Here is a 14,602-nt window from a genome sequence, read left to right on the forward strand (position 1 = left end):
ATGTTAATCTGATAGATAAAATATCCTTGTCCTTAATAAGAGTATGAGAAGACAGCAGAACTCATATATTCTCTTCATTGTACCCATGCTCTTCAATACCCACTTCAAACATACATAGATGCATATGATGCCCCACATACATCTAGCATCTAGCTCATAGTAAGTGGTTAATGCTTGCTAATGTATTGATTATGTGATGATGCAAAGAGATTCAGAAATACCAAAAGGTAAAGAGTTGGAATAGGATCTGGGATAGATTGATAGTAATATAACATGATAAAAAAAAAAGATGGATTTTATAGGTTCCAGGGTTTATAAAATATGAATTTTTCTTACAGGATTTCCTAACTCTTATGAGCTAAAACCACCAAGAAGGAAGGAGACACTCCTTCTACTGGTCCATGAGTAATTCTCTTTCTTCTTTTACAAAGAAAGTGCTTCATGAAGGATGAAGGGTAGGTCCATGACAAAGCCCAAAGATAAGAATCTTACCGTATTCCAATCTTGCTGAGGCAACTACTCAGCAAGTCTTCTAAGTAGGGAGAACAAAGACGTCCTCACAGTCAGTAACAGATTTCAAGCCTGCATGAGAAATTTCCTTGTTGCTACTTTCTTCAGAGCTCCCTTCACATCCTTGTTCCTCAGGCTATAGATGAGGGGATTAAGCATGGGTGTCACCATTGCATAGAACACAGACACCAGTTTTTCCTGTTCTTTGAAAGTGAAAGTCTTTGGTGTCATGTAAGTGACAATTGCTGATCCATAAAAAAGGATGACCACCAGGAGGTGGGAGCCACAGGTAGAGAATGCCTTAAGCCTCCTCTGAGCTGACTTCATCCTCACCACAGTCACTATTATGTGACTATAGGACACCAGAATTAGGGAAACTGGTATGAGGAGAATCATGACACCCATGAGGAAAATGGCCATCTCTGAAGTGCGGGTGTCTGTGGATGCCAGGATCAACAGTGCAGGAGCCTCACAGAAGAAATGAGCAATACTATTGCTGCCTCGATAGGGTAGCCTTAATACAAAAGTGGTATCCACCACAGACACCAGAATGCCACTGGTCCATGATCCTGCAGCCAGCTGGACACACAACCTCCAAGTCATGACGCTAGAGTAATGCAGAGGGTTGCAGATGGCCACATACCGATCATAGGACATCACTGCCAGAAAGGCACACTGTGTGCATCCAAAAATTAGGAAGAGTATAAGCTGAACTGCACAACGTGTGAATGAAATGACCTTCTTCCTGGATAGCAGGTGGACTAGGGCCTGAGGAATGATGTTGGTAGAAAAACAGAGGTCAGCCAGAGATAAGTTGCAGAGGAAAAAATACATGGGTGTGTGAAGCCGCGAGTCAGCCTGTACAAGGCACATGAGAAGCAGATTTGCAAGCACGGTGACCAGGTAGACACCCAGGAATACAATGAATAGCAGCTTCTGCATGTGGGAGTCATCAGAGAGTCCCAGAAGGAGGAATTCGGTCACCTGTGTCTGATTTGATTGTCTCATAGTTTGTCTCTTTTTTCAGTAAGAAGTCACCTCATGCCAAACATAGGTCCATAAAGCCTAAAAGTTTATACAAATCAGATTCAGAGGGCTTTAGAATTTCCCTCAATCACTACCAGCCATTCCAACAATCCCCTTTATGTAGAGAGGATCATGCTGCTTTAGTTGGAACATTTTCTGTGTTGCAAAACAATACTTTAAGGAAAGTGCATTTATTTTCAGTATCATCTGCAAATGTAAAGTAGATCAAAAGAATCATCTTCTTTATGCTGAATATGAAATATCTAATAATAAAAAGATTCAATTAATCTATAAAGTATTGGCACTATAATCAATTAATCTATAAAGTATTGGCATTTAATTCCATTTTATTATCACCTAAAACCCTTAAGTCTTGTGCTGCTATTCCCTGTTTTATGATGGTATAGTTTTTTTTTTTTTAATTCTTTGGGCATATGACTGTTCTTTCTTCCTTCAAAAGACAGACACTAAAGTATAGGAAATTTTTTAAAAAGCCAAAGTACCTTGAAGCACTGACATTTTGTTTGGAAAAAATAACCTGTTCTGGACAGAGCTGGGAAATCAAGGAATAATTGGGTAGTATGCCATCACCTCTTTGGCAATCCCATCCCAAGCTATGGCTGGAACTCCCAAATATCAATCTTAACCATCAGCAAACTTCTAAAATAGCAGACACACCATCACAATATTCTCATCTGAAGTTACCAGATTGACAAGTTTTCTGTGTTTAAACAACACTAATCCACCATCTCTAACACATCATCCCTTACTGCCTTGCATCATCAGCCTACTCCTCCCAGAGATGGAAAACTATCTTTCTCAGTTTTGTGCCCTTTTATAGACATGGGGTAGTGATTTATTTGATCAATTAGCATTAATTAAGTAAGGTAAATAAAAATAATTTGATCATATGGTTTAGTAGAGTTCTTTAACAAGTCTACCACATTCTGATGTCACTAAGAAGGCAGCATAGGTTGTTCCTGACTTTTCCTCATCACAAGAAGAACAACCAACAACTAACTATTCAAGAATAAGGTACCACTGAGAAACAACCTCTGCACCACAGAGACTAAGGTATGGCATTAGAAAGGTAAGAGAAGCAGCTACACATTGACTGCATTGTTCTTCCCCAAACCAGTGCAACATCATGTGGACAGATCTCTCCTGAGCTTCTTATTCCCCTAGTAGTAAGAGAAACCCCAAGGGAGACAATCTGCACTGCCCCAACACTGTGGATTGCTTTGCTACAGGAGCTCTTGCACTGATCTCACACCATAAGAACTGCAGGGGAATCAATGGGACTCAACCACCAGGAATCTGATTGTGATAGAGAAGACGGGAGGGACTTGCAACAATCAGCACACAGATCTTTGCAGATGAAATTCATATTTGCAGTGCTCAGGGACTAATCCCAACCAGCAGTTTTGCTCATCATCTCACCAACTCAGAGATGCACTCTGATCACAGAGAACAACGTGGGGTTCAGATCTCAAAGGAGTTTTGCTAATTCTAGAGCCTTGTTTGTCCATGCCCAGGAAGGGAGCTGAATTACAACCCTACCTGCTGCAAAGAGCGTCTTCTGACCACATCTGACCAGAAGAGCTGAGGACAATTCCTGGAAGCAGTACCAGCCTAGCAGTGCTCAAAATGAGATATGGGTGGGAATACCTGATAGCACCCAGAGCAAAACCAGTACCTGTGGAATATTCCTGTGCCCCACACAGGCAGAGACATTAATTCATAGCCTATGCTGAAGGTAGTAACCCCTCCCAACTGGAGAGCCTTCCTGAGAAATTGAGAGTAGCCTGGAGTGGCTTGACCCCTCTCAATGTGGCAAGAAACCTAGGACATAGCCCCACCTATTGTCAAGAATGTCTTCTGGCCCCTTCTGACTGGAAGGGCTGGGGACAACTCCTGGAAGCAGTGCAGCCTAGGGACACTCAAGCTAAGAGGCAGGTGCACAGAACTGAGAGTTTGCAGGGCAAAGCCAGTGGTTCTGCTCCATCAGAAAATTTGTGGTGTGTAAAGGCAACAAGGATAAATACCTAGTAGTGCAATTGCTGGGTCGTAGGGTAACTCTATTTTTAATGTTTTGAGGCATGTGTTGTAATGAGCACTGTTTTAAGCAACAACATTATAACATTCGCTTATAACATTTGTTATAAGCAACAAATGAATCATTTAACACTACATCAGAATCTAATGATGTACTATATGTTGGCCAACTGAACATTTAAAAAAAAAAAAAGATGACAAAGAACTTAGCCAGCTTTAGGAGCTGCTCTCCCACTGTGCTCAGTCAAAAAATCTAATTTGTAACCCCACTCATCACTGAATACAGCCTTCAGCTTTTCCAGCCAAAGAACCTAACCAGAGCATATTGGAAGCTGCACAGCCCATCCACCAGACCTACACAGAATGGCACTATAGGAGAGAGAACCATCTGTGGCTTCCCTCAACTACAGAGCAAAACTGGTGACCTCACTTGACCAGAGAATTCAAGGCACACTCTGGCTTGACTGGAGTCCTTAAACAATGAGTTGTCCAGGCTTTGGGTTCTGTCCTGTTTCCCTGCCAAGAAAGCTATTTCATATACTATTATTGAATATAGTACCCAGTCCTGTTCTTCTAGTAGGACTGACCAAAGAATCCAGGCAACCACAGAACCCATCCTACAGCCTCACTTAGGCAGGGAACTAAGACAGCAGTCCTACTCAATTGTTCTCAGCCGATGGCATACCTCCATGACATTAAGAATGAAAGAAGAGAATCATATGACCATCTCAATAGATACAAGAAAAAGGATGTGACAAAATTCAACATCCATTTGTGATAAAAAAAAAATTCTTAACCTGTTATGGATAGAAGTATCATATCTCAGTATAAGAGGCCACGTGTGACAAGCCCACAGTTAGCATTGTACTTAATGGTGAACAGTTGAAAGATTTTGTCTAAGATCAGGAACAAAACAAAGGTGCCCACTCTCAGCACTCCTATTCAACATGGTACTAGAAGTCTTTCCTAGAAGAATCAGGCAAGAAAATAAAAGGTATCACAATTGGAAAGGAAGAAGTAAAACTGTATTTGCAGGTAATATGATTTTATATACATAGAAAATTCTAAAGACCAAATCAAAAGAAAAAAACCTGTTATAGCTAACCAATGAATTCATTAAAGTGGCAGGATACAAAATTCATGTACAAAACAGTAGCATTTCTATATGCTATCAACAAATTTTCTGAAAAAAAAATCCGAATTACAATAGCATCAAAAACAATAAAATATTTAGAAATAAATTTAACTGAAAATGTGAAAGTTTTCTACTATAAAAACTATAAGATATTGATGAAAGAGATCAAAGACACAAATAAATGGAAAGCTATCCCATACTCATGATTGGAAGAATTAACACTGTTAGTATCTCAGTACTACTAAAAGTTATCTACAGATTCAGTGCAATCCTTTTTGAGAGTCCAAAGGCATTTTTACAGAAGTAGATAAAACACTCCTAAAATTCATACGGAAACACAAAAGAACCCAAATAGCCAAAGAAAGTCTGAGGAATAAGAACAAAGTAGGAGATGTCACACATCCTCATTTCAAGCTGTCTTATAAAGCTATAGTCATCGGAACAGTAAGGTACTGGCATAAATACAGACAAATAAACCAATGAAACAGAATTGAGAACCCAGAAATAAACCCAAAAATACACAGACAACTAATATTGGACAAGGGAACAAAGAATACTCAAGGAAGGAAAGACAGTCTCTTCAATCAATGGTATTGAGATAATTGGATACTCACATGGGATAGAATGAAATCAGACTCACAAAAATTAACTTCATATGAATTAGACTTAAAATTTAAGTCCTGAAACAAGGAAACCCCTATAAGAAAACATAGGAGTAAAGCACCTTGACATCCATCTTGGTAATCAATCTTTGGATAGGACACCTAAAACATAAGTGACAAAATAAAGAATGCATGAGAATACAACAAACTAAAAAGATTCTGTGAGAATACATCAAACTAAGAAGCTTCTGCAGAGAAGAACAAACCATGAACAAAGTGAAAACCAAATATTTGCAAACCATATACCTGATAAGGGATTAGTATACAGAATATATGAAGAACTTATACAACTCATTAGTAATTAGGGAAACCACAGAGACATACATATCACTGCATGCTTGTTAAAATGGCCATCATAGGGATGCCTGGGTGGCTCAGTTGGTTAAGCATCTGCCTTTGGCTCAGGTCATGATTCCAGGGTTCTGGGATTGAAGCCTTCATCTTTGGGTCCCTTGCTTGGTGGAGAGTCTGCTTCTCCCTCTGCCTGCCCCTCCCCTTGCTTGTGTGTGGGCACGCTCTCTCTCTCTCTCTCTCTCTGACATATTTTTGCTGGGTATAATACCTTTATTCAGACATATGCTCACGACTAGAGTTAGCATTAATTTCCCTTGAACATTCATCACACTGTGGATCAAATGTCATTGGCCAAGCTCACGCTTGGAAAAAAGACCCAGCTCCTGAGGCCAAAGAATCTTAGCTAGGAGGAGCCAAATCTAACTAATAAAGAATTGCTTCTAAAGAAAAATGTAGTCTATGGCTGAAATAGCTGGTATAAAATAAATTTTGAGACCACATGCTATTTTATTTATTATTATTCAGAATTACCATCCATCTAAGTGGAAGGTATTACCTGGTTAGTTCTTGGAGTCTCCTCAGGTCCTTTAGACTTTGCTTCTCTCTCCATTGCACACCCTTCCTAAACTAGAAATTAATGCATGTCTCTAATCTCAGGGAAAACTAGATGGTAAGTGAGTATACACCGTTTTAATGAAAAGAGAGAGTGAGGGCATACAACTGAACACTTCTCACAGAGTTTTAAGTGATGCCTATATTAGTGGTTAACTTAATGGAAGGACAGCTACAGGATATTGCTGATTCTATACCTTCATCTGGCTAACAACTACAGGTTTTTAAAGATTCCATTTAGTAAAAGTATTATCCAGAAAACCCTCCTTTCTGACCCACACGTTTCCCATTTCCCAATCCCACTAATCCTCAACACATACACACATTAGGAAATATACACATTCACAAACATCTAGAAATTAGATGCATTAGTGTACCTTCCGCATCATGTACTTACATCCATCGTGGCTAAAAAGATTACATTGAAATTAGCTTCTTTCTCTGCTACACTGAGATGTTCAAGGGTAGGGACCTCATCTGACTGCTCTTCATTCACAGCAAATAGAATAAGTTGGTACAGACTAAGTGTACAACACATGGTTTCTGAGCTGATTGGACTTGAGCCAAAATACTGAGAGACAGTCAATGTGAGTCAGGGTGTGACTTGTGATCTGTCAGAGGATAGGAGCTCTCACTGACCCTGGCACAATAGTAGAAGGCTACACCCCTGACCTCTCCTGATTTGTTTTTAAAAGCATATTATTCTCTAATGAGAATGTGGAAGAGAAAATGTTCCCCCAGGTGACTGTGAATCTGCCCCCAGGGTCAGGAAGCTTCTGAAAGGAAAGCATGTGTACTGTCAAGCTTTCTCTCCTATTATTCTGCCTTTTCCCTAGATTTAACATCAACTTTTCAGTTCATTTCCCTAAAAATGGCATATATTATGATTCAAGCAAGAAGATAGGATCAGGAAGCCATGCATTTTCTAATCTGACATTTCTTGTAGGAAGAAGATTTTGAGGGAATCCATAGGAACCAAGAAAAAAGACTAAATTTCAGTTCTGATTCCTAAGATCTTTGGTGCTCAAAATCACCCATTCCCTACCCTCCATACCCACTTCCTGTCTTCCAAGCCCAGCTCAATAGGGGCATAAAAATCCCCTCTCAAAGGATCAATACTGATTCCATGGAAGTTCTGCTTATGTCTCCTCTAGGCGAGGACCATGGTCTCCTTCACAGGGAATTCGACATTGTAGTTGCGGTTTGATAAGGTAAATCCACTGTGGAAAAAACCTTGACTACTATTACAGAAGATTTAGCTCTGAGAATCTGACAGTTTGGACAAAATCAGTTGAATTTTAAAAGCAAAATTTATGAAGAGATAGAAACCAATTCACTGCCAATATACACCCAGTTATTACCTTTGTCCACTTTGTGCCTTCTCTTTCCATCCCTTTAATAGTCTTACAACATTTTATCATCTGGTGAAGGAAAACAGATCAAATTAGCATGTCAAAGCCAGTAAAAACATCTCAGTGTTGAGGGGGAATATGCCACAGGTGTATTAGCTGCAGGAGTGGGCAGAGTGGAGACAGCAAGACTGAGGTCCTCTTGTCATAAGTCATTCGAGTCCAAGAGCTCAGTAGAATCTCTGAGGCCAACGTCAAAGACAAGACAGAGAAGGGAACCCCCAGCACTGCATTGTCCTCATGCTCCATCCAAAGGTCTTATTGACATCAGGACATACTAAGCCACAGTAGTTCCATTTAAATGAGGACACCAGAAGGATACTAGGAGCAGTCTCTGGAGTGGCTGAAGTGCTCAGGAGAATTCTGAATCATTAGGGTGGATCTTGAGCTGTGTTTTCTCTCAGAGGTTCCCAAATGGCTATAAGGAGAACAGAAAATAACATGCAGTTAGCACTCACCTCTCCACTTATGGGTCCCATGACCAGTTCTTCTCACCTGTCTTCTTTCTTGGGAAGTGAGATATTGTTGCAATTAAGTATTTGGTTTCTAGACTCTAGGTTTCAGCCCCATTATATTACATACTCTCTGTATGTTTTCAAGAATTTCATCATGTGTAGAAGGTGAATATGATGTGCCCCAAATGATGATATACTTCAGTTATTAACATTTTAACAATATTTCATGTCTTTATGTTAGGGCTGATTCCATGATAAAACCTGTTAAACCCCTAGGGTCTGCCTGGGCCTGCTTAGCCAGAGTGACTCCATGTTGCTTAGGTAGCCATTTTGTTGCCTAGATAGCCATTTTTTTATTGCCATGTTGCCTAGGTAGCCATTTTGTTGTTTAATATATGCCTCAGCAGTTACTAATATTGGTTCTGGGTAACCGTTGCTAAAACACACACCTAAAATAAGGCCAGACAGATAAAAAACATCCAATCACGCAAAGCCACATACGTAGAGGTCTGCAGTTGTGCCCTATAAAAACTAGCCTGTAAGATCAAGGGGCATCACTCTCTTTGGAGGTGGCCCTGGCCAGTCAGTCTGACTTTTAATGCTTGGCATAGAATAAAGCTTTATATAACTTTCACTTTGTCTCAGTCTCATTCCCCTGGCCAGTCAGTCTAACTTCTAATGCTTGGCATAGAATAAGGCTTTGCAGAACTTTCACTTTGTCTCAGTCTTGTTCCTTTGATTACAGACCCAACAATTTACACACATAGTTTTTTGTTTTTTTTTTTTTAATTTATTTATTTATTTATTTATTTATTTTATTTCCAGCATAACAGTATTCATTATTTTTGCACCACACCCCGTGCTCCATGCAATCCGTGCCCTCTATAATACCCACCACCTGGTACCCCAACCTCCCACCCCCCGTCCCTTCAAAACCCTCAGATTGTTTTTCAGAGTCCATAGTCTCTCATAGTTATTTTAATAACTTGATGCTAAGTTGTAGCCTTAATGCCCAGAACATATAAAGGGCTCCTACAAATAAGAAAAGTCAGAAAAATCCAATTTTTAAAATGGGCAAAGACTAGAACATGTTTGGGTAACATGTTTGCATGTACATCATGTTTGCATGTACATCATTATTGCAACAGCTAATAAGCATATGAAAAGGTACACAACATAATTAGCCACCAGAATACATAAATTAAAATCACAGTGAGGGGTGCCTTGGTGGCTCAGTTGGGTAGGTGTCTGACTCTTGACTTTCGCTCACGTCATCATCTCAGGTTTGTGGGATCAAGCCCCACGTGGGGTTTCATGTTCAGGGAGGAGTCTGCTTGTCCCTCTCCCTCTCCATCTGCCCCCACTCATTCTCTCTCTCTCTCTCATAAATAAATAAAATCTTTAAAAAAAACCACACAGTGAAATACCAAGCTTCATAAAAGTGGATTAAAATGACTGAGGATGTGGAGCAATTTTCATTGCTCATGGGAGCATTATTTGGTACAATCAATTCAAAAAGTCCATTTGGGGGCGCCTGGGTGGCTCAGTGGGTTGGAGCCTCTGCCTTCGGCTCAGGTCATGATCTTGGGGTCCTGAGATCGAGCCCCGCATCGGGCTTTCTGCTCAGCGGGGAGCCTGCTTCCTCCTTTCTCTCTGCCTGCCTCTCTGCCTACTTGTGGTCTCTGTCTGTCAAACAAATAAATAAAATCTATTAAAAAAAAAAAAGTCCATTTGGAAGCTTCTTTGAAAACTAACCTTAAATATACACCTTCTCTCCTACAATCCAGTTGTTTCATGCCCTCTGTGGTATACACGCCTTATGGAGATTAGGGTTTACCTCTACACAAGTATGTACATGTATTTTCATAACAGCCTTACTCAAATAACCAGAAATGGCAACAATATTAATTTGCATGGATAAGAAAAAGGATAAATTGTGATACATGAAGTGGGATACTATTGATTATTTTTAAAAGAATGAACTACTACTCTATACAACCAGGTAGGCAGAAAGATGTTTAATAAAAGAAGCCAGACATATAGGAAGTATATTCTATAGGATTCCATTTCTTTGAACCTCAAGAATAGGCAAAACTAATTCATATTTTTAGGATTCCAAATTGTTAGGGTCCGTGACCAAAGGAAGGAGACTGACAAAAAGCAAAAATCAAACAAAGCTTTATTTCACGCCAAGCATCAAAAATCAAACTGACTGGTAAGGGCCATCTCTTACGAAGAGACAACGATGATGACCACGACATGGTCACTCCCAAGAAGGCCCCTCCGGATGAGGCCGCTCTGGACGAGGCTGCTCTGGAGGAGGCTGCTCCCCAGTTGGAGCCGCTCCCAAGAAGAGGCCACTCTGAACATGGCCGCTCCCAGGACAAGGCCGCTGCTGATGTGGTTGCTCCCCAGACAGGGCTGCTCCCTGGACAGGGGCTGCTCTGGCGAGGCCGCTCCCTATACAGGCCACTCCCAAGAAAAGGCCACTCTGGACGAGGCCGCTCCCAGGACGAGGCCACTCTCCAGACAGGGCCGCTCCCTGGACAGGGGCTGCTCCAGCGAGGCCACTTGCGGCAGCGCCACGGCCTGGGGCGGTGAGGCTGCTCACGGCAGGGCCGAGGCCCTGGGCAGCAAGGCCCCTCGTGGCAGGGCCATGGCTCGGTGGTGGCGAGGCCACTTGCTGTGGCGAGACTGCTGGCAGTGAGGCTGCTGGTGGTGAGGCTGCTGTCGGCGAGGCCATTCTCCGTGGTGCCACTGCCTAGGACTACGATGACCATGATTACCACGACACTCCAACTCTCCTGAAGACTACCCTAACGGCTATTCCAATGGCTATTCTAATGGCTATCCTAACAGCTATTCTAACTGCTATTCTAACTCCTCCTACTATTCCAAGGCTATTTTGACTCTTCCTACTACTCCCCCCACCCCAGCCTCACAAACTAACATTTATAGAGGTGGTTGAGCCCGGCCCACACACAAGTGGCCAATGGGATTTCAACTCACCACAGTAAATATATGCGCGCCCCACTGATTGGATGTCTCCATCCGGCCTGGCCCGCCCCTATATCTGGGGTTTGCAACTAAGTTCCTGGGCTAACCAGGCCCTTACACAAATAATGGTTACCTTTGAGAGACTGTTGATTTGGAGTTGACTGGGAGCTTTGTGGTGACTGTGAGGTTTCTACATTCTGATCTATATAATAGTTATACTGACATATACATACATAAGATTTTCTTGAGCTATACAGAAGATTGGTACACATTCTTTATGTAAACAATATCTCATTTAAAGAGAGGGAGAGAGAAAAGAAAAAAAATGAAGTTAAACATTTAATTCAAACTGTTGGGTTGGAGGCGCCTGGGTGGCTCAGTGGGTTAAAGCCTCTGCCTTCCGCTCAGGTCATGATCCCAGGGTCATGGCATTGAGCCCCACATTGGGCTCTCTGCTGAGTGGGTAGCCTGCTTCCCTTCTTCTCTCTCTGCCTGTCTCTCTGCCTACTTGTGATCTCTGTCTGTCAAATAAATAAATAAAATCTTTAAAAAAAAACTGCTGGGTGTTTCACAGAGGTATGAAATAGTGGAGCAAACAAAAGGCACAAACAAGTAAATAATAAAGAGAAAAGAAGAAATCGATGAAATAGAAAACAAAATATAAATATGATAAGATTAACAAAATCTGAAATTTTTCTTTACAATGATTACTAAGATAGCCAAAACTGTATCAACAATTATTTGTTAGAAAGAAAATAGTAAGCCAGGGAACTTAAGTGGCCCTCCCTCCAAAGAAATACAAAAAACATGACAAATACTGTCAGAGAAAACTTTATCTGGATTCTGGAAAATAAAGATTTATAGCAATCACATGAATTTTTAATCAGGTAAAAGACAACTGAAACTATGTTTGTGTTGCCTTATTTACTCTCACTATGAAAGTGAAATGATATTTCACAGAATCAAAGAAAATATTTGCAAACCAAATGTCTACAGGCAATCTACTATGCAGAATATATAAAGAATTTTTTTAATTCCTTTTTTTTTCAAAACCAAAAAAAGATGAGCAACACAATTTTAAAATGGACAATGGACTTGAAAAGGTATATCTCCAAAGAAGATACACAAATGGCTGACAAGAACATGAAAGGATTCTGCACATTCTTAGGCAGGCATTTGGAAATTGCAAATTAAAACCAGTTAGACTATATCTTGGTCCATATATACTATGGAGTATTATGCCTCCATCAGAAAGGATGAATACCCAACTTTTGCAGCAACATGGATGGGACTGGAAGAGATTATGCTGAGTGAAATAAGTCAAGCAGAGAGACTCAGTTATCATATGGTTTTGCTTATTTGTGGAGCATAAGCAATAATACAGAAGACATGGGAAGATGGAGAGAAGTGAGTTGGGGGAAATTGGAGGGGGAAATGAACCATGAGAAACTATGGACTCTGAGAAACAAAATGAGGGTTTTGGAGGGGAGGGGTATGGGAGGTTGGGTGAGCCTGGTGGTGGGTATTATGGAGGGCACATATTGCATGGAGCACGGAGTGTGATGCATAAACAATGAATTCTGGAACACTAAAAAGAAAAAATAAATAAATAAAATTCAAAAAAATAAATAAAACCACAGTTAGAAATAGAACCTCTTCCTTTTCTATTGGCAATATTACCAAGCTTCAAAAATAAAAGCCATGTGGTGCTGGTGGGAAAAAAAAAAGGACTGTTAAGTGGAACAGAATTAAGAGCTCATAGACATATGTGAAATTTAATGTACATCAAGTTAATTCTAAAAATCATTATGAAAAAGACAAATAGCATAGTAAAAAGTACTGATAAATATAATTTTACTACTAAATCATATATATTATTGGTAAATACTATTTTACTACCTAGAGGGAAAAAAATGGATTTCTACCTAATGTGACACAAGAAGGTAGACTCTAAATGGATCCAATAACTAAAAGTTAAAATAGAACAATGACGTTATAGAAGAAAACATAAGAGAACATCTTTTGACCTACAGCAAGGAACCTTTAAACAAATGAAAAACTTGATGAATTTGATTTCCTCAAAATCTAAGATTTGTCTTCAATGAAAAACTTGATGAATTTGATTTGCTCAAAATCTAAGATTTGTCTTCAAAGAACATTATGAACAAAGTTAAAAGGATAGATGAGAAAATGGATGAGATATTTGTGCTGTGTAGAACAAATAAGAAATAAATAAGAACTTAATGTCAGGAATCCATAATAAATTCTAAAAATCAAGATAAAAGAGGAGTGCCTAAGTGGCTCAGTGGGTTAAACCTCTGCCTTCAGCTCAGGTCATGATCTCAGGATCCTGGGATTGAGCCCTGCATCAGGCTCTCTGCTCAGCAGGAAGCCTGCTTCCCCTGTCCTTCCCCCGCTGCTTGCCTCTCTGCCTACTTGTGATCTCTGTCTGTCAAATAAACAATGAAATTGTTAAAAAAAAAAAAAAAAGATGAAAGGAAGTAAACCCCAATAGAAAAATAGCAGAGGATATAGAAGAGAATTCACAAAAATTAACTTCAAAGGGTTACAAGAATAGAAAACAATACTGAAATTCATTAGTATTATAAGATATGCAAATTAAAACAATAAAGAGATATCTATTTACCCCTATTAGGCATGCAGAAATTAGAAAGTCAGACTGTTAAGTGTTGGCAAAAAAGTAGAAGAGAGAGGAACACTCATTTTCATTTGGGAAAATGTAGAGAGATACAGCCATTCTGGAAAGAAACCTGGAATTACTAGGTCAACTTATGTCTATGCACATTCTGTGATATAATAGTTATTGCTAAATATAGACCTCTAAAATTTCTCATACAGAGAATGGTGTTATATGGTATAATACTATAATATTTGTGGTTCTGTTTTTTGTACTGGCAACTGTTGTGTAATTTAGATATCCTTCACTAGGAGAAGACATAAATGAAAATGCAAGATATATGCACCAAGGATATTGTACAACAGTAGGGAGAAAGATTAGATGAACATGTGGCATTGTAAATGATATTAAAGACTCAGTTAAGTGAAAAAGATAAAGAGGTATATAACACAATATCATTTATGTAAAATAAAAATATATGCACAAACAAATCATTTTTTGAGGACAAACTAAAAGCATTGCATACATTAGAATGGTCATTAGGTCAATGTGAATGAGGTATGGATCTATATTAAGCAAAGAATAAAATAAATGCATAAATAATCAGGAGAGGGTCTTTGAAATCACTAATTATACTCTATATCACATATTGAGGAATATAACTCAATTCTTCAAGACTGAGAACAAACAAACAATAGGAGAAATTAAGATTGCATGGTACTATACAGAAATACAAAGTCAGTAAAGGAACAGACTACAGAGTGTAAAATAGACCAAATTTAGCAAGAGTTTAAATCTCATATAAAAGA

The 14,602-nt window shown here is 39.6% G+C and overlaps 2 protein-coding genes across 2 annotated transcripts; both read right to left on the minus strand.

Moving 5' to 3' along the window:
• Window positions 1-471: 471 nt before the first annotated feature.
• LOC116600204 (olfactory receptor 2D2-like) lies at window positions 472-1,531 on the minus strand. Its single transcript, XM_032360324.1, has one exon. It carries the CDS (start codon window positions 1,516-1,518, stop codon window positions 577-579), a length of 942 nt encoding a protein of 313 aa, XP_032216215.1. The 5' UTR covers window positions 1,519-1,531; the 3' UTR covers window positions 472-576.
• An 8,752-nt stretch (window positions 1,532-10,283) lies between these two features.
• LOC116600205 (forkhead box protein L2-like) lies at window positions 10,284-10,974 on the minus strand. Its single transcript, XM_032360325.1, has 2 exons — window positions 10,869-10,974; window positions 10,284-10,835 (listed from the first exon to the last, which is right to left on the minus strand). Exons 1-2 carry the CDS (start codon window positions 10,899-10,901, stop codon window positions 10,422-10,424), a joined length of 447 nt encoding a protein of 148 aa, XP_032216216.1. The 5' UTR covers window positions 10,902-10,974; the 3' UTR covers window positions 10,284-10,421.
• Between the last annotated feature and the right edge of the window lie 3,628 nt (window positions 10,975-14,602).

Source organism: Mustela erminea, chromosome 9 (assembly GCF_009829155.1).
Source record: "Mustela erminea isolate mMusErm1 chromosome 9, mMusErm1.Pri, whole genome shotgun sequence".
Taxonomy (NCBI): domain Eukaryota; kingdom Metazoa; phylum Chordata; class Mammalia; order Carnivora; family Mustelidae; genus Mustela; species Mustela erminea.